Genomic DNA, 25932 nt, shown 5'->3' on the forward strand with positions numbered 1-25932 from the left:
TGACCCTGGGTGCTGCCCTCGTGGCGGCCGGGACGTCAGCCCGTCCCCATCCAGCCAGCTCCTCTTCCTCCCTGCTGGCCCTTCGCGGGGTCATCCCTTCCCAGCCACCTCCCTCTGTGGAGAAGTAGAGAAACGGTCCCGGAAGAGACCTGGGGGGCCGGGGGGTGGGCGGCGCGGGGTGTGCCCCGCGGGCGTTGCCCTGGGCTGACGGCCGCGGTTCCAGGGGCAAGATGCAGAGGATCGTCTTCCAGTTCACGCCCTACAGCTGGGTCCGCTTCGAGTGGAAGCCGGCCTCCAGCCTGCGCCGCTGGCTGGCCGTGTGCGGCATCATCCTGGTGGTAAGGCCCGCGGCCGCCTGCCGCCCCACCCCCCGCCCCCCGCCCCCGGCCCCGGCGCCCTCCACCCTCCCTCCTCTGCCCCAGTTTCTGTTGGCAGAGCTGAACACCTTCTACCTGAAGTTCGTGCTATGGCTGCCCCCCGAGCACTACCTGGTCCTCCTGCGGCTGGTCTTCTTCGTCAATGTGGGCGGCGTGGCCATGCGGGAGATCTACGACTTCATGGACGACCCGTGAGGGCCGGGGCGGGGCCTGGGCCGCGGAGGGGCGGGCGCGGGCGCTCTCGGGCCTCACCCCTGCACCCGCCTCCCTCTGCAGGAAGCTCCACAAGAAGCTGGGCCAGCAGGCCTGGCTGGTGGCGGCCATCACCGTCACGGAGCTGCTCATCGTGGTGAAGTACGACCCGCACACGCTCACGCTGTCCCTGCCCTTCTACATCGCCCAGTGCTGGACGCTCGGCTCCGTGCTCGCCCTCACCTGGACCGTCTGGCGCTTCTTCCTGCGGTGAGCGCCGTGGCCCCGGCGGTCCTGCCTGCCCACCCCGGGCTCTGAGCTCCCCTGCGGGGCAGCGTCCAGGGACCTCCGTGGGCCGGCCGGTGGTGACGCAGCCCCCACTGTCCCCAGGGACATCACCCTGAGGTACAAGGAGACGCGGCGGCAGAAGCAGCAGGGCAGGGACGACCAGGGCAGGGCGGACGGCAGCGTGGACGGGCGCCCACCAGGGCCCGACGACCCCGCGGGGCCCGAGGAGGCCGAGAGGGAGGGAGTGCCAGCACCGCACTGACGCTGCGGCTGGGCCTGCAGAGCCCAGGCCTGGCGCCCTCCACCCTCTGGGATTCCCGCCAGGAGCCTTCCAGCGGGCCTCAGCCCTCAAGGTTCTATCTCCCTCTTCTCCAGCGTGCACAGTGGGGTGGGGCGCGTGTGTGTGTGGCGTGTGCACACATATGGGTGCGTGTGTGTGTGCGCGTGTGCTCCTGAGGCTCTGGGGCTCGCCCTGGGCTGGCTGGTGCCCCTTCTGCGCGGTCAGCCCGCCGCCTCGGCCACCCCGAGCCTTGGTGCCCACATGGCCCGGCCCAGGCAGCAGCGTCTCAGTGCCCCTGTCCGCTCCCTGGGCCCCGCCGGTCCCCCACGACCTTCTGGCGGCACGTGTGAAGGACAGGCGTCCAGGGACGCCCTGACGTGGCTGGAAAGGGCAGATCCGCTTCCTCGGGAGCCTCTATCTGACCCTCCAACCTGGAGGGTGCGTGGACGGGGCTGCCCGCACATCGAGTCGGAGATTCCAAGGCCTGGTGCCCGCTGTCAGGAGGGCGGGTCGTGAGGGAGGGTCTCTGTGGCCCAGGGTTGAGGTCACCCCCACGAGCAAACAGAACAAATAAAAGCCACGGTGAAGGCCTGCGGCTCCGCGGCTCCTCGCTGCCCCTCACCCCCGCCCTACCCTGTGCCGCCTCGGGTGCTGCCCAGAGGGCAGCTGGGAGCCACTCGGGCTGGACGCCTGTCCCGGCGGACGACCAGCGGGCACGAGGGTCGCCGGCCTCCCGGGCGCCTCCTGCTGCCTCTGCCCCTCGGGCCGGCCTGAGGGAGCTAGTTCTGGGCGGGGGATGGGGGACGGCGCACCGTCCTCAGGCTTCACACGCACGGGTGAAGGGAAGCGCCCCGACTTCCGGGCGAGGGTGACACTCCCGACCTCCCCAAGGGCAGGGCTCCTCAGAGCGCCAGGGCCTCGGTGGACTCGTTTCCTTAGTTTATTTTCCCGTAACTATTTCTGGGGAGAATTTCAAACCTAGGGCGGTTGTGAGGACAGACGGCGGGGCACCTGTGCCCCCCGCCCCACCCGCTGCTCTTGCGTTGTGCTGTTGAGCTGAGTTTCTCAGCCTCTGGCTTCCATGGGCTTCCTCAGTGTGCCCCACCCCACCTGCTGCCGTCCCAGTGTCACCTTTGATCTGGGTTTAGGGCCGAAGCCCGTCCCACCAGTGTGGAGGCACCAAGCGTCCTGTCCGCCCACCTCCACCCGGGGTTCTTGGCGTCGCGGGGTTCACAGTCGCTCTGGTCCCAGACTACCTCCCTCCTGTGGCCTGTGCTCTCCCTGCAGGGCTGGAGGCCCGTGTTGCTCACCAGTCCCAGGCGTGGCCCCCGGGAGCGGTTTCTGGCCCAAGGTGGGTGCAGGTTCCCCTGGAGCGTCTCCCACCCAGACCTGGGTGGGTCCACCCACTTCTCCACAGATCCTGCTCCCTTCCCGGGGAAGGTGTTACAAAGCCAGGGTCCTGGGTACCTTGAAGGGCTTTGTAGTGATGGCAGGAAGTTACTGCCCAGGCGCCAGACCCTTTGAAAGCTGCCCAGTGTCTACACCTTGATTGTGCTGCTCAGGGCAGGTCACCCTTACGCTGTCCACCCACGGCCAGACGAGGCCAGCTAGACGGGGTGGACCCTGCCCTTATGTCCACAGGGCTCCGGCCTCCACCAGGAGAGCACTTGGGAGCCAGCCGTCGGCAGGCTCGGCCCGGCCCGGCCCTGGGAGGAGCTCCCAGCCGGGGTTTCCGGCCCACACGCAGGAGGTCCGAGCGCGCTGCCAACCAATGACCGACGCTGCTGGCCAAGGTGAGCCAGGCCCCGAGGGCAGCGGCCACATTCTGGTGCCCCGTAGTGCAGGCGGGACGCCGTCCTCGCAGACCTGAGGCAGTGAAGGCCTGTAGGATGGGTGGCTTCCGAGGCTGCACGGAGCAGGACCCCGCCAGCACCTGGGGTGCTCAGACCGGACCCCCACGGAGGGCCCCGCTGGGCACACCCGCCACCAGGCCCAGACCCCTGACTTGCCCGAAGCGGCTACGTCCGTGGTGCTCGCTGGGCAGCCGGGTGCTCGTGAAAACATCCCCCCCTCGACACCAGAGCCTCGTGGGGACCACGAGGACAGACAAAGACCCTCCTGCCAGAAAAGCGTTTTAATAAAGTGCCTAAAATGCTCTCCCAAAAATGAGCTGATTTAAGCTCTTCTCTCGGTTAAAGCCAGGACTCCTCGGGGGAGGAGGGCCGTCCGGGGAGGGGCGTCAGGAGACGATCTGCAGGCCGGGCTTGCTCCCCTCCAGGGCCCGCAGGCGCTCCTCCACCGCCTCCGTCCAGTAGATGTCGTACAGGCTGCAGGGAGGAAGGGGGTGAGGTAGCGGCCACGCCCCCCACCCCATGTGCCTCGCCTGTCCCCCGCACCCCAGGGCCACTCACACCAGCTGCTCCAGGGTGCAGCCAGACTGCTCCAGGCTGCCCAGCAGCTGCAGGATGCCGGGGTCACCCAGGCCGTTGTTGCTGAGGTCCAGCTCGCGCAGGCTGCGATTGGTCAGCAGGAGCGAGGCCAGGCCTCCGCAGGCGCCGTCCGTGATGTCACAGTCCCCCAGCCTGGGCGGGGGGCAAGGCCGAGGTCAGGCGGAGGCTGCGCCCCCAGGTGGCTGTGCGACCAGGGCCCAGGCCGCCGCCAGATCACGGAGCGCGAGGGGGCGGGTCCGAGTCTCAGCTGTGCCCGCCCTCGGCCCCGGCGGACGGGGCGCCCCCCAGCAGGCTCACCAGAGCACGCTCAGCGCGGTGCCGGGCTGGCCCAGGGCCTGGCACAGTGCCTGGACGCCCGAGTCGCCCAGCTGGTTGCTGCTCAGCTGCAGCTCCAGGAGATGCTTGTTCTGGGTGAGCATCGAGCCGAAGTGGTGGCAGCAGGCGGCCGTGAGGCTGCAGGACTTCACCCTGCGGGCGGCAGACGGGAACTGGGGCCACCGCGGCCCACGCCTCTGGGGTGCCCCGGGAGGCCCCTGGGGATCTGAGCGCCAGCCCCCGCCGAGTCTCTGCCCGTCTTGAGTGGCTCCACCTCGGCACCCCCTCCCCCACCCCCCCCCGAGGGCACCCGCACCTCGCCAGCCCCCGGCGCCGTCCCCCCCGCCGGGCCACCCAGGGTCCTCTGCGCGGCCCCCTCACCACAGCGACTCCAGCTGGCAGCCCGGCTGCTGCAGGCTCTCGCACAGCAGCCGGGCGCTCTCGTCACCCAGATTGTTGCCCGCCAGACTCAGCTCCTTCAGGGTCTCCTTGGCCTGGAGGACGCGGCAGAGGTCTCTGCAGCCACGGGCGGTGATGTCACACTCCCAGAGCCTGCGGAGGTGAGCCCCCCGTCAGCACAGAGAGGCTCCCAACGCGTCCTGCCGCCCCCAGGTTTTTGTCTGCCCGGCCGGAGGCCGACTCACCACAGGGTCTTGAGCTGGGAGCTGGGGCTCAGCAGCCCAGGGCACAGCTCCGCGATGCCTGCGTCGCCCAGCGGGTTGCTGCCCAGGTCCAGCTCGTGCAGCGAGGCCTGGGAGGCCACGATCCCACACAGGTCCTTACAGTTGGCCGGCGTGAGGCCGCAGTTCTCCAGCCTGGGGGCACGAGAGGCGCTGCGAGCTGGGGCGCCCCCCCCAGCCCCCGCCCTGCCCCCCAGCCCCAGCCCGGAGCTTACTTGAGTGTCTCCAGCTGGCAGGCGGAGTCCGCCAGGCCCCGGCACAGCGCCCGGATGCCGGCCTCACCCATGTCGTTGTTGCTCACCATGAGCTCCTTCAGGTACTGTGTGGCCCTGAGCACCGCGGCCAGGGGCTCGCAGGCCGCGGCCGTCAGGTTGCAGTACTCCAGCCTGGGGGCGGGCGGGCAGTCAGCCCCTCCGCCGCAGGAACATGGCCTGGCCCAGGGGGCACCCGTCTGGGTCTCCTTTCCCACCCCGGCCGTGAGGCCTGCAGAGACCGGAGGGCTGCCAGGCGGTGACAGCACGGCAGTGGCCGAGGGGCCATCTCCCCGGGTGGCGGGTGCCCAGAGACCCAGGAGAAAGACACCCGGCCCGAGCTGGGGCTTTCGGGCTCGGCTTCCTCCCTCTGTGGCTGACCCCATCTGTGTGCTCACTCGGGGTCACAGGCCAGCTGCCAGCTGCTTTCAGAGGCCACAGCCCCAGCCTCAGCAAAGAGCCCCTCCTCGAAGCTCCCTGTAGCCGATGAGCTGGGGAGGGGGCTTGCCCAGGGCAGACAGCCGAAACCCAGGGGACGGGTGGGCGCGGGCACCTCGGGGCCCCGGGTGGGGTGCACACTCACTGCAGCTTCTCCAGGTGGCACTGCGGGTCCAGGAGCCCCTCGCAGAGCAGCTGCAGGCCGGCGTCGCCCAGCGGGTTGTCGCTGAGGTGCAGCTCCTGCAGGGTGGGCAGGGAGTGCAGCACGCCGGGCAGGACCCCGCAGCCGGCCTCTGTCAGGCAGCAGTTCTGGAGGCTGGAGACACGTGGCCGTCAGCGGGCCCCACGAGCCGACTGCAGCTCCCATGCAAGACGAGCCACCCCTCCGTCTGCCGAAGCCCAAGCAAGGCGGACACAGAACCGCCGCCACCACACACGCACCCATGGGGAGGCCAGGCAGCCGGCCTTGCAGGAGGGGACGCGGGGCGGGGGCCGCGAGAGGGCTCAGGTGTGCCTCAGGGCCCAGAGCCCAGGAGTGACCGGCAGGGCTCACCTGAGCTTCTGGATCTTGCAGGTGGGGCTCTGCAGGCCCTGGAGCACCAGGTGCACGCCGCCGTCGCCCAGCTCATTGGTGCGGAGGCTAAGCTCTGTCAGGGAGGGGTTGGCCCGGAGCGCGGACCCGATGTCCTTGCACCGCACCTCCGTGAGGCCACAGTCGTCCAGCCTGCAGACGGACACTCAGTCACTTCACACAGCAGGTTGTGACCCGTTCTTGGGCCAAGAACTCGACGAGGTGGGTCACAACCAACGCATCTTAAAATGAAAGAAAACGCGTGGATCGTCTTGTGAAAACTGTTAAGATACTGGCACCTATACGGACGCGTATCTCCGCATCTTCCCCGGGACACGGTCAGCGGGCACAAGTGCCCGTCCACCCCCAGGAGAGAAACCAAACCTGGAGGTGGCAGCTCGAGGGCAGAGCCCGGCTGAAGAGGCTTGGAGAGGCCAGCGTGGAACGTGCCAGACCCTGACCCAGGATCACGTCCACCGATTAAGTGAACCATTGAGTCAATACAGGTGGAAGGAAAGCCAGCTCTTCCTCAGAGAATGACAAGTGATAAGTGTGGAAGGAATGAAAAAATTAAAAACCCCAGTGAGGCAGAGTCCCAGGAACACTTCAGGCAAAACCCACCAACAGCTGCGAAGATCAACAGGCAAAAGTCCGAGCAGAAACAGGACATGAGCAGAGTCTGAAGGGGTGTCACCCCGAGAGGTGGCAGGCACCCTGCATCAGGTGGTCACGGTGACCATTAGGGGTGACCACGTGGCACCGCTGTGACAACACCTCCCACGATACGATACGCCAGGCAGGACACAATGTCATTTCTGTGTTGTCTGGCCAAAACATGTGACTCAACCCTGAGACGACGTCAGAGGCACTTTCACCTGAGCCCGAGTGAGCAGACGCCAGAGTCAGGCAGCCAAGGACAAGGAGGGACAGAGGGACCATCACAGACAGGAGGGGCCGTGGAGACGAGGCGATGATGCCGTGAGGGGTCCTGCACGACCCGGGAACAGGAGAGGACACGCACGGAAAAGCCGGTGACGTGAGTCAAGGTGGCCATGTCGGGCTCTTCGCTTTGACCAGCGCCCCAGGCGACAGGGCACAGGGGACCCTGCACCGTCTTTGTGACTCTTCCGTAAACCTTCCATAAAACTATTTCAAATAAGTTCAAAAGAAGAAAGATAAGCAGGGACTTGAGGATACGGGGCGGGGGAAGGGTAAGCTGGGACAAAGTAAGAGAGTGGCATGGACATATATACACTACCAAACGTAAAATAGATAGCTAGTGGGAAGCAGCTGCACAGCACAGGGAGATCAGCTCGGTGCTTTGTGACCACCTAGAGGGGTGGGATAAGGAGGGTGGGAGTGAGGGAGACGCAAGAGGGAAGAGATATGGGGACATTCGTATATGTATAACTGATTCACTTTGTTATAAAGCAGAAACTAACACACCATTGTAAAGCAATTATACTCCAATGAAGATGTTAAAAAAAAAAAGTAAAATGACACATGTAAGAGGTTATTATAGCACTGTTTGTAACAGCAAAAGGTTAGAAGCAATTAATTGCTATGGAGCCCTAATAAGAAAAAAAAAGTGGCTCTAAATGCCTGGGTAAGATTTCCGAAATAGATTAAGGGAAAAAGGAAGGTTATACAACTAAGTGAAGCCTACACTGCTATTGCTATTTGTCTAAAACGGGGGGAAAAGAATTGGATATCTGCTAACCTCGTCCTTGCCACTCCACCTCACACGCCATGTTTCAGAGGACTCACCGCTCCTCAGTACACCTTTCGGGCACCGCACTTTCTTAAATGCCGTTCCCACTGCCCCTCCTCCCACCCCTCACCTTCCTGTTCGCCCTTCCCAAGATAGCTCATGCATATACACATACTTCCTTGTATTAGAAACACAAATGGCATCCTGTGCATGCTGTTCTGCACTTTTTTTACTTAATACATACTTGCACATAAAGGGCTGTCTCATTCTATTTTATAACTGTATACTTCTCCATTGAACGGATAAATCATAACTTATTTAATCAGTCCCCTATTAATGGACATTTTCACTGTTTCCTATCTTTTGCTATTAAAAATAATGCTGTAATGAACATTCTTGTGCATATGTTATTTCACATTATATCTACGGAATTACACCTGTGGGCTAAATTCTTAGAAACAAGGGTAGTTGGTGCGGAGGGCAACAGAGTGGACGGGCACAGGACTGAGAGGCTTTTCACTGTGTTCCCTCTTGTGTCTTTTTGAATTTTGTGCCATATGTCTTACCTATTCAAAAATAAAATATTTTGGGGACTTCCCTGGTGGTGCAGTGGTTAAGAATCCGACTGCCAATGCAGGGGACACAGGTTTGAGCCCTAGTCCGGGAAGATCCCACATGCCGCGGAGCAACTAAGCCCGCACGCCACAACTACTGAGCTTGCGCTCTATAGCCCACGAGCCACAACTACTGAAGCCCGCGCGCCTAGAGCCCGTGCTCTGCAACAAGAGAAGACACCGCAACGAAAAGCCCGCGTGCCACAACAAAGACCCAACGCAGCCAAAAATAAATAAATAAAATAAATTTATAAAAAATAAAAATTAAAAAAAATAAAATAAAATATTTTTAAATACAAAAAAAAAAAAGATAAGCAGGCAGGCACTCATCTCTTGCTCGTGAGCCCTGAGGAACCTGCGGGTTTGAGGGCCTCGACAGCAGGAGTCAGCCTGGACTTGGATTCCCAGCCCGCAGCCCGGCAGGGGCACAGGACAGGCAGTGCCCACACGAGCCGGCTGCGGCGACTGCATGCCCAGGGGAAGGGGACGAGCGGACGAGACCCCGGGCCAGGTTGCTCTGCCCACCAGGCCTGGGCCAGAATGGGTTTACATTCGAATGGTTGGAAAAAAATACAAAGAGTCACATTTTATGCCACGTGAAAATCATACAAAATTTACATCACGCTTCTGTAAGTGAAGCGAGCTGGGAGCACCCCTCACCCCCTGCAGGGCGGTGGCCCCGGGCACGCAGGCACGGCCGGTCCTACCTGACCACCTCGTACTGCTGGATCAGAGGCAGGAGCTCCGTCCACCGGGCATCACTCAGCTGCTCACACTGGATGTCGAGCTTCATGGTGGGAGGCGAGGTGTTGCCTAGACACAGGCAGGGGAGAAGGAGAGGGTTTCAGCCAAACTCTCAAGGTCTGGCAGGCCAGAGATCCAGTGGACGGAAGACGTCCAAACAGGACCCCAGGGGACATTCCAGGAGAAGCCACAGCCTCCCCGCCTGCTTCGTTTCCCTTCTTCAACACCTTTATCCACCTCAGCCTCCAGGAGCAGAAATGGGAGAGGGCTCCCGGGCAAAGACCGTCACGGACCGCAGAGCTGGGGGACATGGCCGCGGGGACAGAGGCTGCTCTCGTCCCCCAGCCCCCCAGACACCTCCCGGCCGAGGAAGGGGAGAGCAGCGCTCACCGCCCAAAGCCCTGCCTCTGCCTTGCCAGCAAGGACAGGTGGGGAGGAGGTGGCCTGTGGGCCCGGACGGTGTGCAGACCCCAGCCAGGGGAGCGCAGGGGCCCCAATCTGTGACGTGCTGCAGTAACTGCCCCTGCCGACTCAGCCTCCTTCTCCCCTCCGAGAACAGGAAGGCAGCGCACAGCCCCACCTGGCCGGCATCCACAAAGCCAGACCCGCCCAGGATGCCAGCACCTGAGGCCTCACTGCCCTGAAGCGGCCGTCAGGTGGTCAGCTGACCGTTCCTGAGGGGCGCCAGCCACAAGTGCCCTGGCCAGGACAGAGCAGGTGGGGTGGGGACCCCAGGTCCAGTGACCTACGCTCTGGATGGTGCATTCATGGGTGGCCACCCGGGGTGCCTGCTTCCAGGAGCCCCTTCTGGGAGCTGGGACTCCGGAGAGGGCACGGCCTCTGCCCGGACCCTGGCTCAGCCCAGGGACCAACCCACAGAGAAGCCAGCTCACCAAGCAGGCTGAGAAAAGAGGGAGGCCTCTGGCCAGCAGGTCTGGGGTGGGAGGTCACAGGCCCTGAAACCTCACCAGGGCCACACACAGAGCCTGAACAAATGAGGAACCAGAGCCCGGGGCGGGTGCCGACTGTGGCCCTGAAGGGGGAGCCAGCAGGAGAGGAACCCAGCGGCAGCCATGAGCTGGGGGGTGCCCGGGAGGGGGGCAGGGAGCGGGCTTTCAGTCAAGAGCCACAGGAAGTTCAGTAAACACCCGCGCCTGGAAGCCACGCCTTTCCAGGTCTCGAGGCAGGATGACTCAGACCCATGTGAGGTTCCCGGTTCCCCGAAACCCCCAGATTCCTGAGAACAATGCTTCACTCGTGTTGTGTCCGTGCCTGGCACAGCCCCGGCCTTGCTGAAGAGGGCATGCCCCCTGCCGGCCCCGGCTGGTTCGAGCCCACAGCAGGGAGGAGGGCCAGCCCAGGCAAAGGCTCTAGTTACGTTCTTCCTGGGAGGCCCCTGGTGCCAATGATCAGGTAAGATTCAGATTCACGTGTGCACGTCCCAGCAGGGGGGCCTGCTAAGAAACTGAGGCGAGGGCATGGGTAACTGGCCACTTCACGTACCATCACAGGGAGGGACCATACCAGGAAGAGGCCGCCCAGCCCACTGGCCAGAGCCCGTGAGCAAAACCAGACCTGCCACCCACCCCCAGCCCAGGGTGTGGCCACCCAAACCCTGACTCAGAATCCTCAGTCATCGCGGGAGAGGGATGAAGAGGAGGGGCTCGGGGTTCAGGATGGGAGGGGCCACTGAGGAGCTCTAGCCCCAGCACTGCTCCCCCGGCTGCTCCCTCCCTGAATCCAGTGTGACATTAGGGGACTCGCCTCTCCAGAGTAGGAAACTGATACCCGGCAGCTGCGCCCCCCAAGCCCCCAGACTTGACTAGACCCAGAGTATCCCTTTGGTTGGCCTGTGGGCGTCTTAGCCTCCAGAGAACACGGATCCCTTTGAGAACCCATGAAAAAGTGTTAACATCCCGCAAAGACGCCGCGTGTACAGCCTTCCTCACAAGCCCCCAGTCAGGGTGCCTGATCTGGACAGGAACAAGCACGTGTCCGGCCCACGGCCTCCCTGGCAATCAGGACCCCCACCAGCTGGGCTGCTCCCCAGGCCCCAAGTCGCGGGTCCAGTATCTCAACAACGGCCCCTAATTAATGCTTCCAAGTGCGGGGACAGGCCGCTGCGCAAGACCGTGCCGGAAGACAGGAGGTGCGTCTTCTCCGCCTCAGGGTCCGGCCCGGGCCTTCCCTGGAGCGGCGCCCGCGGCCCGCCCCCCGCCCCCGGCGCAGCTTGGTTACCTCTGCGAGGCGCGGAGGCGGAAGGGAGCAGGGGCGCGCCGGAGTCCGCGCGGGGCCGCCGCCGCCCCCCACGCCCGCCCGAGGATCCGCATGTGTCCGAGGGTCGGGGGTCGGAGGTCAGCGCGGGGTCGGGCCGGGGCCTCTCCAGGGAGAGACGGGCCGCTCAGATGCCGCGCGGAGAGGGCTCCCCGCGCCCCCGGCCCCCGTGCTTTCTCGGGCCCAGGAACCGTCCGCCACGCGGTCACCGGCTGGGGGACCCCAAAAACGCCGCGGGGTCGCCGCGCCCCCCTCCCCGGCCCGCTCCCGCTCCCGCTCTGCCCCGGACCCCGGACCTCACCTCCGGGGCCTCCACCGCTGACCAGAGGACCGAGCTGCGTCTTCCGCCCGGGCAGGGGGTGGGGTCACGTCCTGGGGCGGGGCCTTGGAGAGTGGGGGCCGGGCGGGCCCAGGGTCCTGCGCCAGCTCGCCCTCACCCACCAAACCCCGGCGGGAGGACATTAGACCCCGGGAGGGGCCCGCCCGCCATCCCTCCATCCCTCCCCGGCTTGGCCCCGGGTCTTTTTCTGAGACGCGCGCCGAGCCTGCGCCCCCAGTTAAACCTTCGCCGCTTTCCGCTGAACTCCGGGGTAAAACTTGACGTCCCTGTCTGATTTTCCACTTTGTCACCCAGAACGGGGGCAGGCCACCTCGCGGGGAGGGGGCGCCAGGCGGAGATGCGGCGCAGGCGCAGGGAGCCCCGACCACCCCCAAGGAGACAGAGGCCGTCGGGACTTCCTCTGCGCTCTCCCACCAGCAGGCAGGACGTGGGAGTTTGCCAAAGCACAGAAATCGAATATCTGAGACACTTCTTTTTGCTGCCACACAGGAAAAGATGGAAATTATCTGTCCTGGCTGTGATGAAATGCGTCAGTGTGTAAGCAGATACGGTAGGTTTCCTGGGAGAGAGAACCAGGCATGGTTTTCTTAACAGAAGAGAAGCCATTTTTTGGCCTAAGCCGTTTTGTGATCTAAGGTGGGCCACAATGCTTGCCCTTGAACAGGTCTCAGTAATTGATGGTCTTAAGGGAACAAAAGAACGCAGAAACAAACGACTGTAATCAGACAAGAGAAGTAACAACAGCAAAAATATGTACCAGTTGTAAAGACTCCCGGTTCTGTTTCAATGGTGACGATTAGCCTGAAGCCGCAACCACCAGACCTACCGGAATCTAAGGGGTGAAGATGACCTTTTCTGACCTTCCTGACTTCAATCAAATAAACCCTGGACTCTGCGGGGAGACACTGCTTTGGAGAAGATCCCCAGTGTTCCCCTTACTTGCAGCAGGTAATAAATCCTTCCTTCTCCGGATCTTTGGCTTGGCTGTGTCTTTTGACTCAACACGCACCACAAGGCAAAACGTTTTTCGGGTAACAAGCGTGGCATTTGGCTTATGTAAAACACTACACACCCCTGCATTTCTGTGTATCGATCAAGAGGAATATTCATGCATGAGCTTAGGAGACATGTTCAAAATGTCTTTTTGCAGCATTTTGCAACTGTCCAAACCTGGAAACAATCTAAATGTCCACCAGTAGGGAGATGGTTAAAGGCTTCATAACACACCTGTTTTGCACCCCTCTTGGCCTAGCCATAACCAGTGTCGTGGCTGGACTTGCCCTTGTGATTGCAAGGCGGCCTTCAACAAAGACCATTAGGAAACTTTGGGGGAAAAAAAAAAGGTCTATTACTCACATGTGTTGGAATGCACATGGCATACCTGGGGCCACAGAGCGAGGTGGGGATGGGGCAGGGGGTTGGGGGCAGGCGGCTAGGGTTCTGCTTTTACTGGGGTCAAGGTTGGCGGCCTAGGGTTTCACAGGCTCACTATTGGTAAATTTAAAATATCAGAGCGGGAATTTACAGCAGGAGAAGAGAAAAGCACATGTGGCCCAGATGGTCAGTTATTGAAACCAACCAAGATCTCTAAATTTAACAAAGGAGCCTCAGGGAGCTGACCAATTGCCTGGGGGTTGGTTTGTTGTGGGAATAAAGGAAGGGTTACTCAACTTGGGGAGAATATCCGGTGGGGGCCAGTCCTTGCTTGTGTAGTTTGTAAGGGGGTCAGGGCCACCAATGTGGGGCCAGGGGTCCTGGAGAGCCTAGTGGCTTCGCAGGTTTGGGCCCCCAAGGCACAGACACCCACCCCCGCCCCACGCCATGAGCTCCCCCACAGCAAGTGCAAGTTGACAAGTTGTCAAGTGAAGACAGTGAGCAGCTCTCTCCCACCCAGATGCAGGAAAATGAGCGTGGTGCTGGGTTTCTGGCAGAAGCTCCTGCAGGCTGGGGTGGGTGAGGATGGAGCAGGGAGACGGGAGGGGGCAGAAAGAGGCCTCTGGGTGCACTGGCATGCCAACCAACTTTAACATGATTTTTATCACAGGAGCAGTATGTGCTTTTTGTAGAAAAACCAGAAGAGATTAAAAAAAATGAAAGGCGCAAGAATGCCCATCTTCCAGAGACAAATGATCTGACATCTGTGTATCTGCTCCTACTCCTCCTGTACACACAATACAGTTTTAAAAATAAAAATGAGATATAAGCAATAGTAGGCAGAATAATGGCCCCCGAAGATGATCACATCCTAATCCCCAAACCTGTCAATAGTTACCATAGATGGCAAAGGGGTCTCTGCAGATATGACAAAGTTAAGAATCTTGAGATGGGGGTACTGTCCTTGATTAATTGGATAGGCCCAATGTAATCCTGAGGGTCCGTAAAAGAGAGGCAAAAGGGTCAAAATCAGAGAGGAAAAGTGACAATGGAAGCAGAGGTTGGAGTGGCTGCGCTTTGAAGATGGAGACAGGCAGCCTCTAGAAGCTAGAAAAGGCCAAGAACTAGATTCTCCCCTGGAGCCTCTGGAAGGAACCATTCTGTGGATACCTTGATTTTTAACCCCCTAAGGCCCATTTCTGACTTCTGACCTCCAGAATTGTAAAATATCTAGTCTGTAGCAACTCACTACAGTAGCAGTAAGAAACTAATGCATTAGGGAGCTGCTATATTTCTCACCTAAGAATAGATATGTATACAATGTATAGACGAATATACACGTACGTGAATAGATACGTATGGAAGCTAACTTTTAGTGGGCACACTGTGTGTCTCTGTTCGAGTGTATTCAATCTACTCAACCAACCTCCACAAGCTGACATTTAGACTGTCTCAGCCAGACCTTGTGACAACCCAACCTCGCGGCCCCCGAGGTGCTGTCCCACTTATGTCTTTCTCTTTCCTACAGGAGCTGCCCACCCAGCTCCCCCGGGGCACTCGGGTGACCTAACGGGACAGAACTGCAGGGCGGACACATGGCCATCCCAAGGCCCAACACCCTGAGGGCGCCACCCGGGCGAGTGCTCTCTGCCAGGGCTGTCTGTCCTTCCTGGGGATCGGTTCTTTGGGGGAATAAGGTCGGGGGTTACTCAATTTGAGAAGGAAAGTCTGGCCGAGCCAGCCCTTGCTGGTGTAGATTACTGGGCGCCAAAGGGCGGACCACCAAGACGCAGATCACGCAGGCGCAGACCCAGCGCCCCGCGCCGGAGGTCCCAGCGTGCCCCGGGAGGACGGCCGGCGGCGGCGCGCACGCGCAGAGGCGAACCCGGGCGTCCTGACGTCATCGGAGCGCGCCGACGTTCCCTGGGCGGTGCCGCGGCCTCGGCCCGCGCGGCCCCGCCTCACCGAACCCGCCCCCGACAGGACCCGCCCCCCAGGTCCGCGGAGCGGGGGTGACCCCGGCCCAGAGGACCCCTCGCCCCACGCTGGCGAGCGCGCGTATCCCCGGGCTGCGTGGCCTCAGTGGCGTCCGGCGTGCGTCCACGCGCGGCCCGACCAAGACCGGCGCCGGTAAGGACTGACGCTGGACCGGTCGGCCGTCTGTTTGGCCCACCCACTGACGGACCTAGGGAGTGACTGACCTAGACACGACAACGAACTGTCCCTGGCCTGTTGACCGGGAGGGAGACGGCCTACTTCCGACCGGGGGGCGGTGTCAGGACCAGCGGTGGGGCGGGGCCTCGCTGCGGCGCGGCTACAGGCGGTGGGCGGGGCCTCTAGGGGTGGGGCCTGTGGGCGGGCGAACAGGGGCGGGGTTTAGGGTGGGCCTGCTGGCGGAGGGGGCGGGGCCTGCGGGTGGGGCGGAGCCGGCGGTGGTACCCAAGGCGCCCTCACCGCTTCCAGCCCGGCTGGAACTGATGGGCGGACCCGCGCGTGCCTTAGGTGGGCTTCGAAAGTCGGACCCGGTGAGGATGAGGCCTCGCAGGACCCGGGCCGTGACATTAACGTGGCGGGCAGCGGGTCGGTTCTCTGACTTGGAGCAAAGTCTGGGTGTCGGGATTCTGCGAGCACCGACAACTAGAGCTGGAGAGTCAGACACAGACAGACAGTTGGTTTCGGAACAAAGTGGCAACTTTGTTAATTAAGGCAACGTTTGTAATCTATGGGTGATGTTTCATTCATCAAATATTGTCAATGAATGTTAACAATTCGTGCCTCACCTAAATGCATTTCTTCGTAAATATTTATTAACTCCTGTGTGCCTGGCTGTGTTCTAGGTGGTGAGGATTCAACATTGAGTAGAACAAACAGAAATCCCTGATGGAGGGAAACTCGGGAGGGGAAGGCCAGGCCTGAGAGGGTTACCTGCGGGGACTGGAGCTGGTGAGGGGTGTGGCCAGGTGTCCACAGACTGAATGAAACAAGTGGTGCCCAGCCAAAGGACATAAAATTGAAAGCTGAGTAAAACTCCTGAGGAGGGGAAGGAAGGTCTGGAAGTGCCTTTCCCCTCATTTTCTCACCCGTACTTGTCAATTTTGAGACACTCCACAAAGTTGAGGATGCAGGTTACCACCATACGTGTGCTGGCCACAGTGGGGGGCCCTTTGGGATTCACTGGAAGTTATGTCATTCTTGTTATTTTTGAACTTACCTGATTCACCTGGTTGAGTCCTTTTCTTCCTTCCTTCCTTCCTTCGTTCCTTCGTTCCTTTCTTTCTTTCCTACATGGCTGCGGGATCTTAGTTCTCCAACCAGGGATCAAACTCGGGCCCTCTTCAATCCTAGCATTTTCAAACTTCTATCTGGGGTCACTTTTTTTTTTTTTCTCCATGGAGAACACCTTCTAGTATTTCGTTTGATGTGGGTTTCCTGGTGAAACCAGGAAACTGGATTCTGCCAGGTTTTGTTTCTCTGAAAATTTTTCTGTGCATTCTTTATTTTTCAGGGACATTTTCACTGGGTATAGATGTGTAGGTTGGCATTTATTTCTGTTAGCATTCTGGGGATGTTATTCCATTGTCTTCTGATTTCCATACTTTCTGTCACTCTTATTGTCATTCCTTTGAAGATGACATGTCTTCCTGGGTACTTTAAAGCTTTCCTCTTTATTCTCAGTCAGCAGGTTTACTATACTGTGCCTGGATGTGTTTTTCCCTGTATTTATCCTTTTTGTTGCTCACTGTGCTTCTAGAATCTGTAGCTTGATATCTTTCATCAGTTTCGGGAACGTCTCAGCTCTTATTTCTTCAGATATTTTGGATGCCTCACTCTCTGCTCTTCATTTAGAATCAATTAAAAATATGCTTGAGGGTTTCCCTGGTGGCGCAGTGGTTAAGAATCCGCCTGCCAATGCAGGGGACACGGGTTCAAGCCCTGGTCCGGGATGATCCCACATGCTGCGGAGCAACTAGGCCCGTGCACCACAACTACTAAGCCTGCACTCTAGAGCCCGCGAGCCACAACTACTGAGCCCATATGTCACAATTACTGAAGCCCATGCGCCTAGAGCCTGTGCTCCACAACAAGAGAAGCCACCACGATGAGAAGCCCACGCACCGCAATGAAGAGTAGTCTCCACTCACCACAACTAGAGAAAGCCCGCCTACAGCAACGAGGACCCAGTGCAGCCAAAAATAAATAAATAAATAAATAAATAAATAAATAAATAAATAAATAAATAAATTTATTTTTAAAAAATATGCTTGGGATTTCCCTGGTGGCACAGTGGTTAAGAATCCACCTGCCAATGCAGAGGACACGGGTTCAAGCCCTGGTCCGGGAAGATCCCACAAGCAGTGGAGCAACTAAGCCCGTGCGCCACAACTACTGAGCCTGTGCTCTAGAGCCCGCAAGCCACAACTACCAAGCCCATATGTCACAACTACTGAAGCCCGTGCACCTAGAGCCCGTGCTCCGCAACAAGAGAAGCCACCGCAATGAGAAGCCCGCACACCGCAACGAAGAGTAGCCCCCACTCAGCGCAACTACAGAAAGCCCACGCGCAGCAACGAAGACCCAACGCAGCTGAAAATAAATAAATATGCTTGATCTTTCCACTGTACCCACATGTCTCTTATTCTTTTTATTAGATTTTATATCCTTTGACTCTGTTTCGGTCTACATAATTTCTTTTGACCTGCCTTCTGGTTCACCGATTCTCTCTTTATCTTTAGATCTGTTGTCAAAACTATCCATTCAGTCCTTAAATTTAATTATTCTATTTATTTCTTTTAGAATTTTCATTTGTTTGTTTTTGTTTCCAGGTCTCCCCCTCCCCACATCTGTTAATCTTGCCTTTCGCTCCATGAGTACATTAAGTGTATTTCTTTTTTTTTTTTTTAATAAATTTATTTATTTATTTTTGGCTGCATTGGGTCTTTGTTGCTGTGTGCGGGCTTTTCTCTAGTTGCGGCGAGCGAGGGCTACTCTTCATTGAGGTGGCTTCTCTTGTTGCAGAGCACAGGCTCTAGGCACACAAGCTTCAGTAGTTGTGGCATGCAGCCTCAGTAGTTGTGGCTCGCAGGCTCAGTAGTTTTGGCGCATGGGCTTAGTTGCTCCGCGGCATGTGGAATCTTCCCAGACCAGGGCTCGAACCCGTGTCCCCTGCATTGTCAGGAGGATTCTTAACCACTGCACCACCAGGGAAGTCCAAGTGTATTTCGTTTAAAGCCCTTGTCTAATAGCTCCATTATCTGCACCTCTGTTGGGTCTGTTTCTATTGCCTGTTCTTTTTCATCACATCTTATTTCCTGATAATGCCTGGTTACTTTTGATTGAGTGTTGCACATTTTATATTTAAGAAATTATAAAGAACTTGATGATTGGATGACACACTGACGATATTATCTTCTGTTGGAGCAGACTGCCAGGCTAGGAGCACAGGCAATCGTCAGGTCACCTTCATCCTGACAGGGGTCACTCGTGACCCGCCCTGGCTTCAGAAACGCGCACAATGAGGCTTCTGCAGAAACAGCTCAGTTCCCGCTGGCCTCGCAGCGCCCGCTCTGTCCGGCGGTGGTGGCCGTGGGTCCAGGTTCCGCCTGACGCCTGCCCCGCCCCTTGGCCCCGCCCACAGAGCCCGAAGCAGCAGGCCCGTCTGTACTCCCAGGACATAAGGCAGATCCGACCTGGATGGGAACCGCGCCTTCCGAAACCACATCATGTTCCGGGAGCGCTACGGCATCAAGTGGGTCCCCGGGGCCCCGCGGGGGGAGGCCGTGGACCTGGGTCTGAAGCTGGGATGGCGGGTGCCCGACCCCCGGCCTGGCGGTGCCGGCTGAGCCTCGAGGGGGCGCGAGTGGGCACGTGAGGAGCGAGGGCGGCGGTGTGGGGCACGGGGGCGAGGGGCGCGAGGGGAGAGTGGGGACCGGTCTGGACTGGCTCAACAGGCCCCAGAGGGCCCCGCGGGAGGGGAGGGGCTCCAGGCAGCAGAGACCAGGCTGGACCCGAGCCCAGATGGAACGAATGCGGGTCGGCGGGGTCGAAATGACGCCCCATCTTGATGTTTTTTAGTTATATATTTCTGCTCTTTTAGACAATTTCCATCATTTATTTTTTAAAAGTGTGACGAACCCCCAAATTCCATCACCCAGGTCCAACACTAGCGACACTGTCCTGTCCTGTGTCCTGCGTTCACCACACACTTGACCAACACAGGTGTTTTACAGAGAACCCAAGATGTCTGGCCTCACCCCGTCCCTAGGTTCTCAGTATGCATTTTAAAAACAGGGATTCTTGGGCTTCCCTGGTGGCGCAGTGGTTGAGAATCTGCCTGCCAATGCAGGGGACACGGGTTCAAGCCCTGGTCTGGGAAGATCCCACATGCCGCGGAGCAACTAGGCCCGTGAGCCACAACTACTGAGCCTGGGCGTCTGGAGCCTGTGCTCCGCAACAAGAGAGGCCGCGATAGTGAGACGCCCGCGCACCACGATGAAGAGTGGCACCCGTTCGCCGCAACTAGAGAAAGCCCTCACACAGAAACGAAGACCCAACACAGCCAAAAATAAATAAATTAATTAATTAAAAAGAGGGATTCTTGGGCTTCCCTGGTGGCGCAGTGGTTGAGAATCTGCCTGCCAATGCAGGGGACATGGGTTCGAGCCCTGGTCTGGGAGGATCCCACATGCCGCGGAGCAACGAGGCCCGTGAGCCACAACTACTGAGCCTGCACGTCTGGAGCCTGTGCTCCTCAACAAGAGAGGCCGCGACAGTGAAGTGGCCCGCGCACCGTGATGAAGAGTGGCCCCCGTTTGCCGCAACTAGAGAAAGCCCTCGCACAGAAACGAGGACCCAACACAACCAAAAATAAATATAAAAATAAATAAATAAATAAAAAGAGGGATTCTTGGGAACTCCCTGGCGGTCCAGTGGTTAGGACTCGGCACTTTCACTGCCGAGCACCAGGGTTTGGTCTCTGGTTGGGGAACTAAGATCCCAAAGCCGAGCGGGATCTTGGGGGTGGGGGGGACGGGACACGACGACACAGGGATTCTTTTCTTATGCATGACCTTGACCCTGTTGCTACACCTGAAGCATTTACTGTAATCCCCTAATATCCAGCCCTAATGGGAGCCCTAGTATCGGGTCTCCCAACGCCTCACTGCTTTCTGAACAACCTGTTCCAATCTGGGTAACTGGGTATGGGGCAAAGACCCTGCCGGCCGGGGAGACCTTGTGGGTGGGCAGGAGAGCAGGTTCTGCCGTGACAGGTTCGGGGTGCACGTGAATAGCCAACAGATCAAGCTCACTCTGGACCAAGAGATGCTCTTCAGAGCCCTGACCCCGGAGAGAAGAGGGGTCTGGCCAAGATGGCGCTGGGAGCATCAAGGCAGGCGTGGGCTGTGCTGCCCGAGTGGTCACCCTGGACCTCCCACACTCCTCTCACGACGAGATGCCTCTACCAGGGGTACTCCACGGGCCCGAAGCTGGGAGGCCCCACGCCTGCCTTGGCCCGGAGTGTGGCTGTGTCTCTGCTGACCTCCGAGGCCGGGCCCAGGGCGAGTCAGCCGCCGCTGGCCCTCAGAACTTCCATCGCCCCACAGCCACCAGGCTGCAGGCCTCACGCAGACAGGAGCCCAGGGTGTGAGGGTAAGCCTGGTGGGCCCCGCCGTCCCACCACCCCTGCCCATCTGCAGGCCTGGGCACAAAATCAGGGAGGTTTCCTGTAATGCGCCAGATGGTAAATATCTTAGACTTCAGGCCCAGCCACTGTTGTCTGAGAACACAGCCTGTTGGATACACAAACGAGTAAACATGGCTGTGTCCCAACTTCTGGTTCCATCTTAAACCTCTGGCTTGTTTGCAGGGCAACTCACTTGTGGCATTAGAAAACCAGAACGCCAGGATGGGGTGAGGCCATGGACACTGGGAAAGAGGCCGGTCAGATGAGAGAGAGGACACCTATGAGAGAAAGAACTATATCTAAATGTAAAACTTTCATTCTGCAACAGACACTGTTAAAAGAATGAAAAAGCTACAGAGTGGGAGAAGATATTTGCCAATCATATATCTAATAAAGGACTCATGCAGAATAAGAACCAAAGTGCTGGCAAGGATGTGGAGCAACAGGAACTCTCGTCCAGCACTGGTGGGGATGCAAATGGTGCAGCCACTGTGGGGGACAGCTGGGCGGTTTCTTACAAAACTACACATACTGGGACTTCCTGGTGGCGCAGTGGTTAAGAATCCACCTGCCAATGCAGGGGACACCAGTTCCATCCCTGGTCCGGGAAGATCCCACATGCCGCGGAGCAACTAAGCCCGTGCGCCACAACTACTGGGCCTGCGCTCTAGAGCCCCCGAGCCACAACAACTGAAGCCTGCGTGCTCTAGGGCCCACGTGCTGCAGCAGTGAAGACCCAATGCAGCCAAAAAAAAAAAAACTACATATACTCTCACCATGTGATCAGCAGTGATGCTCCTTGGTATTTACCCAAATGAACTGAAAACTTAAACACACATAAAACCTGCATGCAATATTCACTGCTCTATTCGTGATCGTTAAAAACTAGAAGCAACCAAGATCATCTTCATCGAGGGAATGGATAAACCGTGGGATTCCATGAAACGGACTATGATTCAGGGACACAAAGGAACAAGCTATTGATTCACTCAGCAGCGTGGATGAGCCTTAGACATGTTTTGCTAAGTGAAGGAACCCAGACCCACATATGATTCCTCTCACAGGGCGTTTTGGAACAAGCACAGCCCCGGGAGGGCAAGCATCAGCGGCTGCCAGGGCTAATGGGGTGGGGGCTTAAGCTGCAGCGCGGATGCGGCGGCCCCACCCGTGTGTGAAAACCCACGGGGCTGTACGTCCCAGAGACTGAACTGTCATGTGTGCAAACTGAATAAAGAAAGAAAATAAAAACTTGTCAAACTGTATACCTGGGATATTTATATTTCATTGCATGTAGACTTAACCCCTGAAACTTGAGTTTTGATCCTGAAAATGCTGTACTATTAATCAGAAACTTGGCAGGGATGGTTCCCAGGGACCAAAGCTCTTGTGGGGCCCCCGGGAGGCAGCTCCTGCTCCACCGGCTCTTTCCAGAACACTCCCTTGAGGACCACCAGCTGAGAGGACCCCACGGGCTGCCCACAGTAGGGTCTTGGGCCAGCCCCCTGGCCTTGTGCTCTCCCAGGTCAGGCCCCCCAAGCCTGCCCTCACGGCAGGACCTCCAGCCCGTGCTGGGCCCCATCGCCCCACTCGCCTCATCTGGGAAAGGGGACCCAGGACGGCGCCCAAAGCCTCAGGCACGGGGCTGCTGTGGTGCTGGCGCCTGAGCTGGCTCAGGGGCTCTCCGGCCCAGAGGGCATCTCAGGTGGCCCCTCCAGGGCAGTGTGGGCTCGGCCAGGCGGGAGCCCATCCAGGAGCTGAGGTGGTAGTGTGGAGGGGGGCAGAAGAGGCCTCCGGGTGGGTCCTCCATGCACATCTGGCTCTTGCAAGAGGTGGGCTACTGCCAGGGCATGAACCAGGTCATGGCCATCCTGCTGATGTTCCTGAGGAGGACGCCTTCTGGGCGCTGGTCCAGCTGATGACAAGAAACACGCCATGCATGGTAGGTGACCGCCGGGGACAGCTGGGAGTGCCTCAGGGCCAGGGGTCTCCCTGCAGAGCTCCCCTGGCTGTGGGCTGGCGGGGACCTGGGCCCAGTCCATCTCCCCATCAGCGAAGGGCACTGGCTCCCCGTGCTGCCTTCTGGGTCCTAGAGCCACGGCCCTCAGTCCCGGCCTCGTCCGGGCAGCTCTCCCTTCCCTGCTGGTCCTTCTGCCTCACACCTGCCACCCCCCAGCGCCCTCCGAGCCCACGGCCGGACGAAGCCCCGGCGGCAGCAACACCCCCTCCCGTGCCCCCAGCCTGGCTGCCAAGCCTAGGAGAGGGCCAGGCACACCCCCGCCACCCACCCCGTGGGCTGCACTCCCTGCCCCTCTGTACCGGGTCCCCCACCCCCCGCTGTGGCCAGGGCAAGTGCCAGGGCCGGATGCCTGCCCACCCCTCAGCCCAGGGCGCCAGCCGAGCTGGGCCTCCGGGAGCAGGGCCTCTGCCCCGGCGGCCCCGGCCTCACAGGCTGTCCTGCCTGGGAAGAGCGTGTCCAGCCAGGGCTCAGGAGGGCCCCGCACGCTGGGGTCACCACCGGGGGCACCTGCAGTACTCAACCCTCGCTGGACACGGCTCTGACTTGTGGGGGTCTGGGGGCTCCTCGGTCTTCTTCATCCCGGGGGTTCCCAGAACGGCTGAGACTCCAGGCCCACGAAGAGCACATTCTAGGCAGAGCCTCCCCCAGCTGCAGTGACACCTGGTGAGTAGATGCGTCGCCCCCCGCCCCCCACAGAGGCCCTGTCCCACGGCCACCAGGGGGGCTTGGCCTCCTGCAGGCTTCACTCTCCTTCTCCTGGGGCGGATCAGCGGTGAGCTCGGGCCACCTGGGTCCTGGGGGCGGCTGCACGGTGTCCCAAAATAGGGAGGTTTCCGGCCCAGCACGCAGGCCCTGAGCCCCTGTGCCCTCCATCGGGACGAGGAGCAGATGTCCCTGGGGACTGACACCGTCCAGTGGTTCCTGCAGGGCTTCATCCACCAGGTAAGGCTGCCCAGGAGGCTGAGCCCCACCCCCCAGACATGCCATGCCCCTCCCGAGGGGCGTCCGGGGGGCAGCCCAGAGCCCTCCTGGTGGGCGCAGGGCATCTCGAAGTCCCAGCCGTTTCTGCTTTGGCTCCCTTCAGAAGGCTGGGTCAGCCCGGGGGTGGGCAAGCCAGCGTTCTGCTCCACTGAGGTGTTCCCACCGAGCGTGGGACAGGCTCTGTTGCCCCCAGATTAGGGGTCGTGCTGGCCAGGCCCTCAGGACTTTGAGTCCAGGAGCCACGACCCCACTGGGACGAGCCCAGCCGGGTGAGGAGCTGCAGGAGCTTGTCTGATGCAGCCCAGGCGGACTGCAGAGGCCGGAGGCCGGTGGCGGGTTCTTACCCTGTGCTGGGACCACCACCGTGCCCTGCTCAAGCTGCCCCTCCTGGGCCTGCTGTCCCCACAGACCCCCTTTTCGCTCACCCTGAAGCTCTGGGATGCCTACATCCTGGAGAGCGAGCACATGCTGACGGCCATGGTGTACACCGTCCGCAAGGCTCCCGAGCGTGGAGTGCAGGCCGCAGAGGAGGCAGGCCGGCCAGCACGGGGGCCCAGAGGTCGCCCTCCAGAGCGCGCCCTTGGCAGTAGCCCTGCCCACGGCTCTCCCGGGCACGGCAGACCCCCAGGTGTGGTGCCCAGCAGAATACAGCCGCTGCCCACAGGAGGTGCCCCAGGGTGGGGGGCTGAGTCTTCCTGGTGGGGCCCCCGCTGGCCTGATGGCATCTGCACCCCCAGAGCACCTCCTGAAGCTGCCCCGGAAGGCCTGCAGGAGTTCCTGCAGGACACGCTGTCCGGGGCCTGGGCCCTGGAGGACGATGCGGTGCTCAGGCAGCTGCAGGCCTCGATGGCTGAGCTACGCGGGGTGAAGCGGGACCTGCTTCCCCCAGGTGCCCTCGGCAGCAGTCTCCTCCGGAGTCACCCTCCGGGGCAGTGAGCGGTGGGGCGAGCCCCAGGCCTTCCTCCTCAGCCCCATCCATCTGCTCTTCTGCCCTAACACTCAGCCAACCAGGCCAGGGCTGGGCGTCAGGACAGCCAGGGGTCAGCAGCCTGGAGAGCTGTTCTCAGCGTTGGGCCGCAGCAGCCACGCAGGGTCCCACGGGCCCATCCTGCGCGAGCCGAACGGCCGGGTCGAGAAGCTGACCTGGTCTGTTCATTTCCAGCAAACCCTGAAGAGTTCCCCACGAGGCCCCTGGGCCTGGAGCGACCTGCCCCAGCCCCCAGGCCTCTCCTTACCCCTCCCAGCGTCAAGACGCTCCCTGGAGAAGACGGGCTGGCCCTCCCTGGCCCACCTGCCCAGCACTAGCAGCCCGGCCCCTCGCCCGGCCCGGCCAACCTGAAGGCCAAGGAGCAGCAGCACGAGGGGGCCCCGGCCACAGGCCTCCCGCTGGGGGCCCCGGAGGCTCCGAGTCTGGCCTGCCTGTCCCCAGCCCAGAACAGTCCTCAGGATCGGCTGCGGCCAGTGATGGAATTCCCTCCCAAGCCTCTCAGTGAACCATGAGGCCATAGGCAAGTGGCCCCCAGACATCGGCTTTGAGCCAGAATGCTGGGTCCTCTCCCCTTCAACACCTGCCTGGGCCACGCCCAGGGCCACACGACAGGCATGGCCCTGCAACCCCACTGAGGTCCCAGCCACTGGCTCTGCCCAGCCCGCTGAAGACGGCACCGCCAGGGCCACGACACCCCTCCTGCCCTGTGGCACCTGCAGCCGGCACCCCTCCTGGGCCAGTGACCAGCACAGCCACGACGGAGCCAGGGCAGTGCCCCAAGAGCAAGCCCCGCACGTCCCCACAACCCCCAACCTCTGCGTCCACAAGGAAGCTGGACGCTCAGGGGCCTCCAGGGGACAAGGTGACTGTGAGCACAGTGACCCCGAGGCCCTGGGAAGACAGCGACACGCCCTGCTGCTTCACGCTGGCCTTCCCTGAGGACGGGACCCCCTCACACGGCACAAGGCCCTGACCCAGAAGCGCCTGGCCTGGCCTGAATTTGGGCCCCGGGAAGGCAGCGGTGCTGTGAGCACCCCGACAGTTGGGATGATGACTAAAGGGGCCGCCCTGGCCAGTGCAGAGTCCTGCCCGAGGCCAGGCGAGCCCTCTCGGGGCTGCACGTGGCCACCTGGGGCCTGGATGGGCCCCACAGGCCGCTTTGGTGACCTGAGGTGGCCCTGGGAGCAACAGGCCACCTCCAACGAGGGGATGGCAGGGGCCAGCGGGCCACCCTCACACACACAGGGGGCAGGGCCAGCCAGACGCCAGACCCCACGCAGCCACCTGGTCCCCACGGGGCAGAGCAGAGGGCGCCGCGGGACCCGGCAGGCTGTGTCCCGCCCTCCACCAAAGTCAGTTCCTGCCT

At 60.4% G+C, this 25932-nt stretch overlaps 3 protein-coding genes and 1 long non-coding RNA gene across 11 annotated transcripts in view; 3 read left to right on the forward strand and 1 right to left on the reverse strand.

The window, feature by feature from the left end:
- The window catches only part of PTDSS2 (phosphatidylserine synthase 2), a 29552-nt gene extending 27826 nt beyond the window's left edge, over positions 1–1726 (forward strand). For all 6 annotated transcript variants that reach the window (XM_057553571.1, XM_057553573.1, XM_057553576.1 and 3 more), the window contains 4 exons: positions 224–338; positions 423–568; positions 654–839; positions 960–1726. In XM_057553571.1, coding sequence (XP_057409554.1) covers positions 224–338; positions 423–568; positions 654–839; positions 960–1119 — 607 coding nt within the window. In that variant the 3' untranslated portion in view covers positions 1120–1726. The remainder of the gene's footprint in view (positions 1–223; positions 339–422; positions 569–653; positions 840–959) is intronic.
- Positions 1727–3256: 1530 nt separating this feature from the next.
- RNH1 (ribonuclease/angiogenin inhibitor 1) lies at positions 3257–15233 on the reverse strand. Of its 3 annotated transcripts, none has more exons than XM_057553579.1 (10): positions 15101–15233; positions 8875–8980; positions 5825–5995; positions 5417–5587; positions 4798–4968; positions 4547–4717; positions 4284–4454; positions 3885–4055; positions 3549–3719; positions 3257–3464 (listed from the first exon to the last, which is right to left on the reverse strand). In XM_057553579.1, the coding sequence occupies exons 2-10, from the start codon at positions 8958–8960 to the stop codon at positions 3377–3379; spliced, it is 1371 nt and encodes a 456-aa protein (XP_057409562.1). In that variant the 5' UTR covers positions 8961–8980; positions 15101–15233; the 3' UTR covers positions 3257–3376. The 3 variants fall into 3 exon arrangements, with proteins under 3 accessions (XP_057409562.1, XP_057409560.1, XP_057409561.1); XM_057553577.1 differs by lacking the exon at positions 15101–15233 and adding an exon at positions 11487–11624; XM_057553578.1 differs by lacking the exon at positions 15101–15233 and adding an exon at positions 11150–11283.
- Positions 11735–12495, forward strand: LOC103007728 (uncharacterized). The gene is made up of 2 exons (XR_009009322.1): positions 11735–12075; positions 12190–12495. It is a non-coding gene; the product is annotated as an uncharacterized LOC103007728 (long non-coding RNA).
- On the forward strand, positions 14817–25539 carry LOC103007229 (uncharacterized). Its single transcript, XM_057552386.1, is given in 8 exon segments — positions 14817–15029; positions 18535–18645; positions 22425–23182; positions 23423–23539; positions 23957–24206; positions 24316–24333; positions 24336–24467; positions 25286–25539. Coding segments are annotated over 7 exon segments (1584 nt in total). The 5' UTR covers positions 14817–15029; positions 18535–18590.
- The last annotated feature ends 393 nt before the right edge of the window (positions 25540–25932 follow it).

Source organism: Balaenoptera acutorostrata, chromosome 9, assembly GCF_949987535.1.
Source record: "Balaenoptera acutorostrata chromosome 9, mBalAcu1.1, whole genome shotgun sequence".
NCBI lineage: Eukaryota > Metazoa > Chordata > Mammalia > Artiodactyla > Balaenopteridae > Balaenoptera > Balaenoptera acutorostrata.

Bases quoted from the DNA above. Each gene is read 5' to 3' on its own strand.
- RNH1 (XM_057553579.1), bottom strand. From the start codon at position 8,960: ATGAAGCTCGACATCCAGTGTGAGCAGCTGAGTGATGCCCGGTGGACG. The intron at 5,588-5,824 runs GTGAGCCCTGCC...ACGTGTCTCCAG, and splicing joins TGCAAGATCCAGAAGCTCAG to CCTCCAGAACTGCTGCCTGA. The intron at 4,056-4,283 runs GTGAGGGGGCCG...TGCCGCCCGCAG, and splicing joins TGCCAGCTGGAGTCGCTGTG to GGTGAAGTCCTGCAGCCTCA.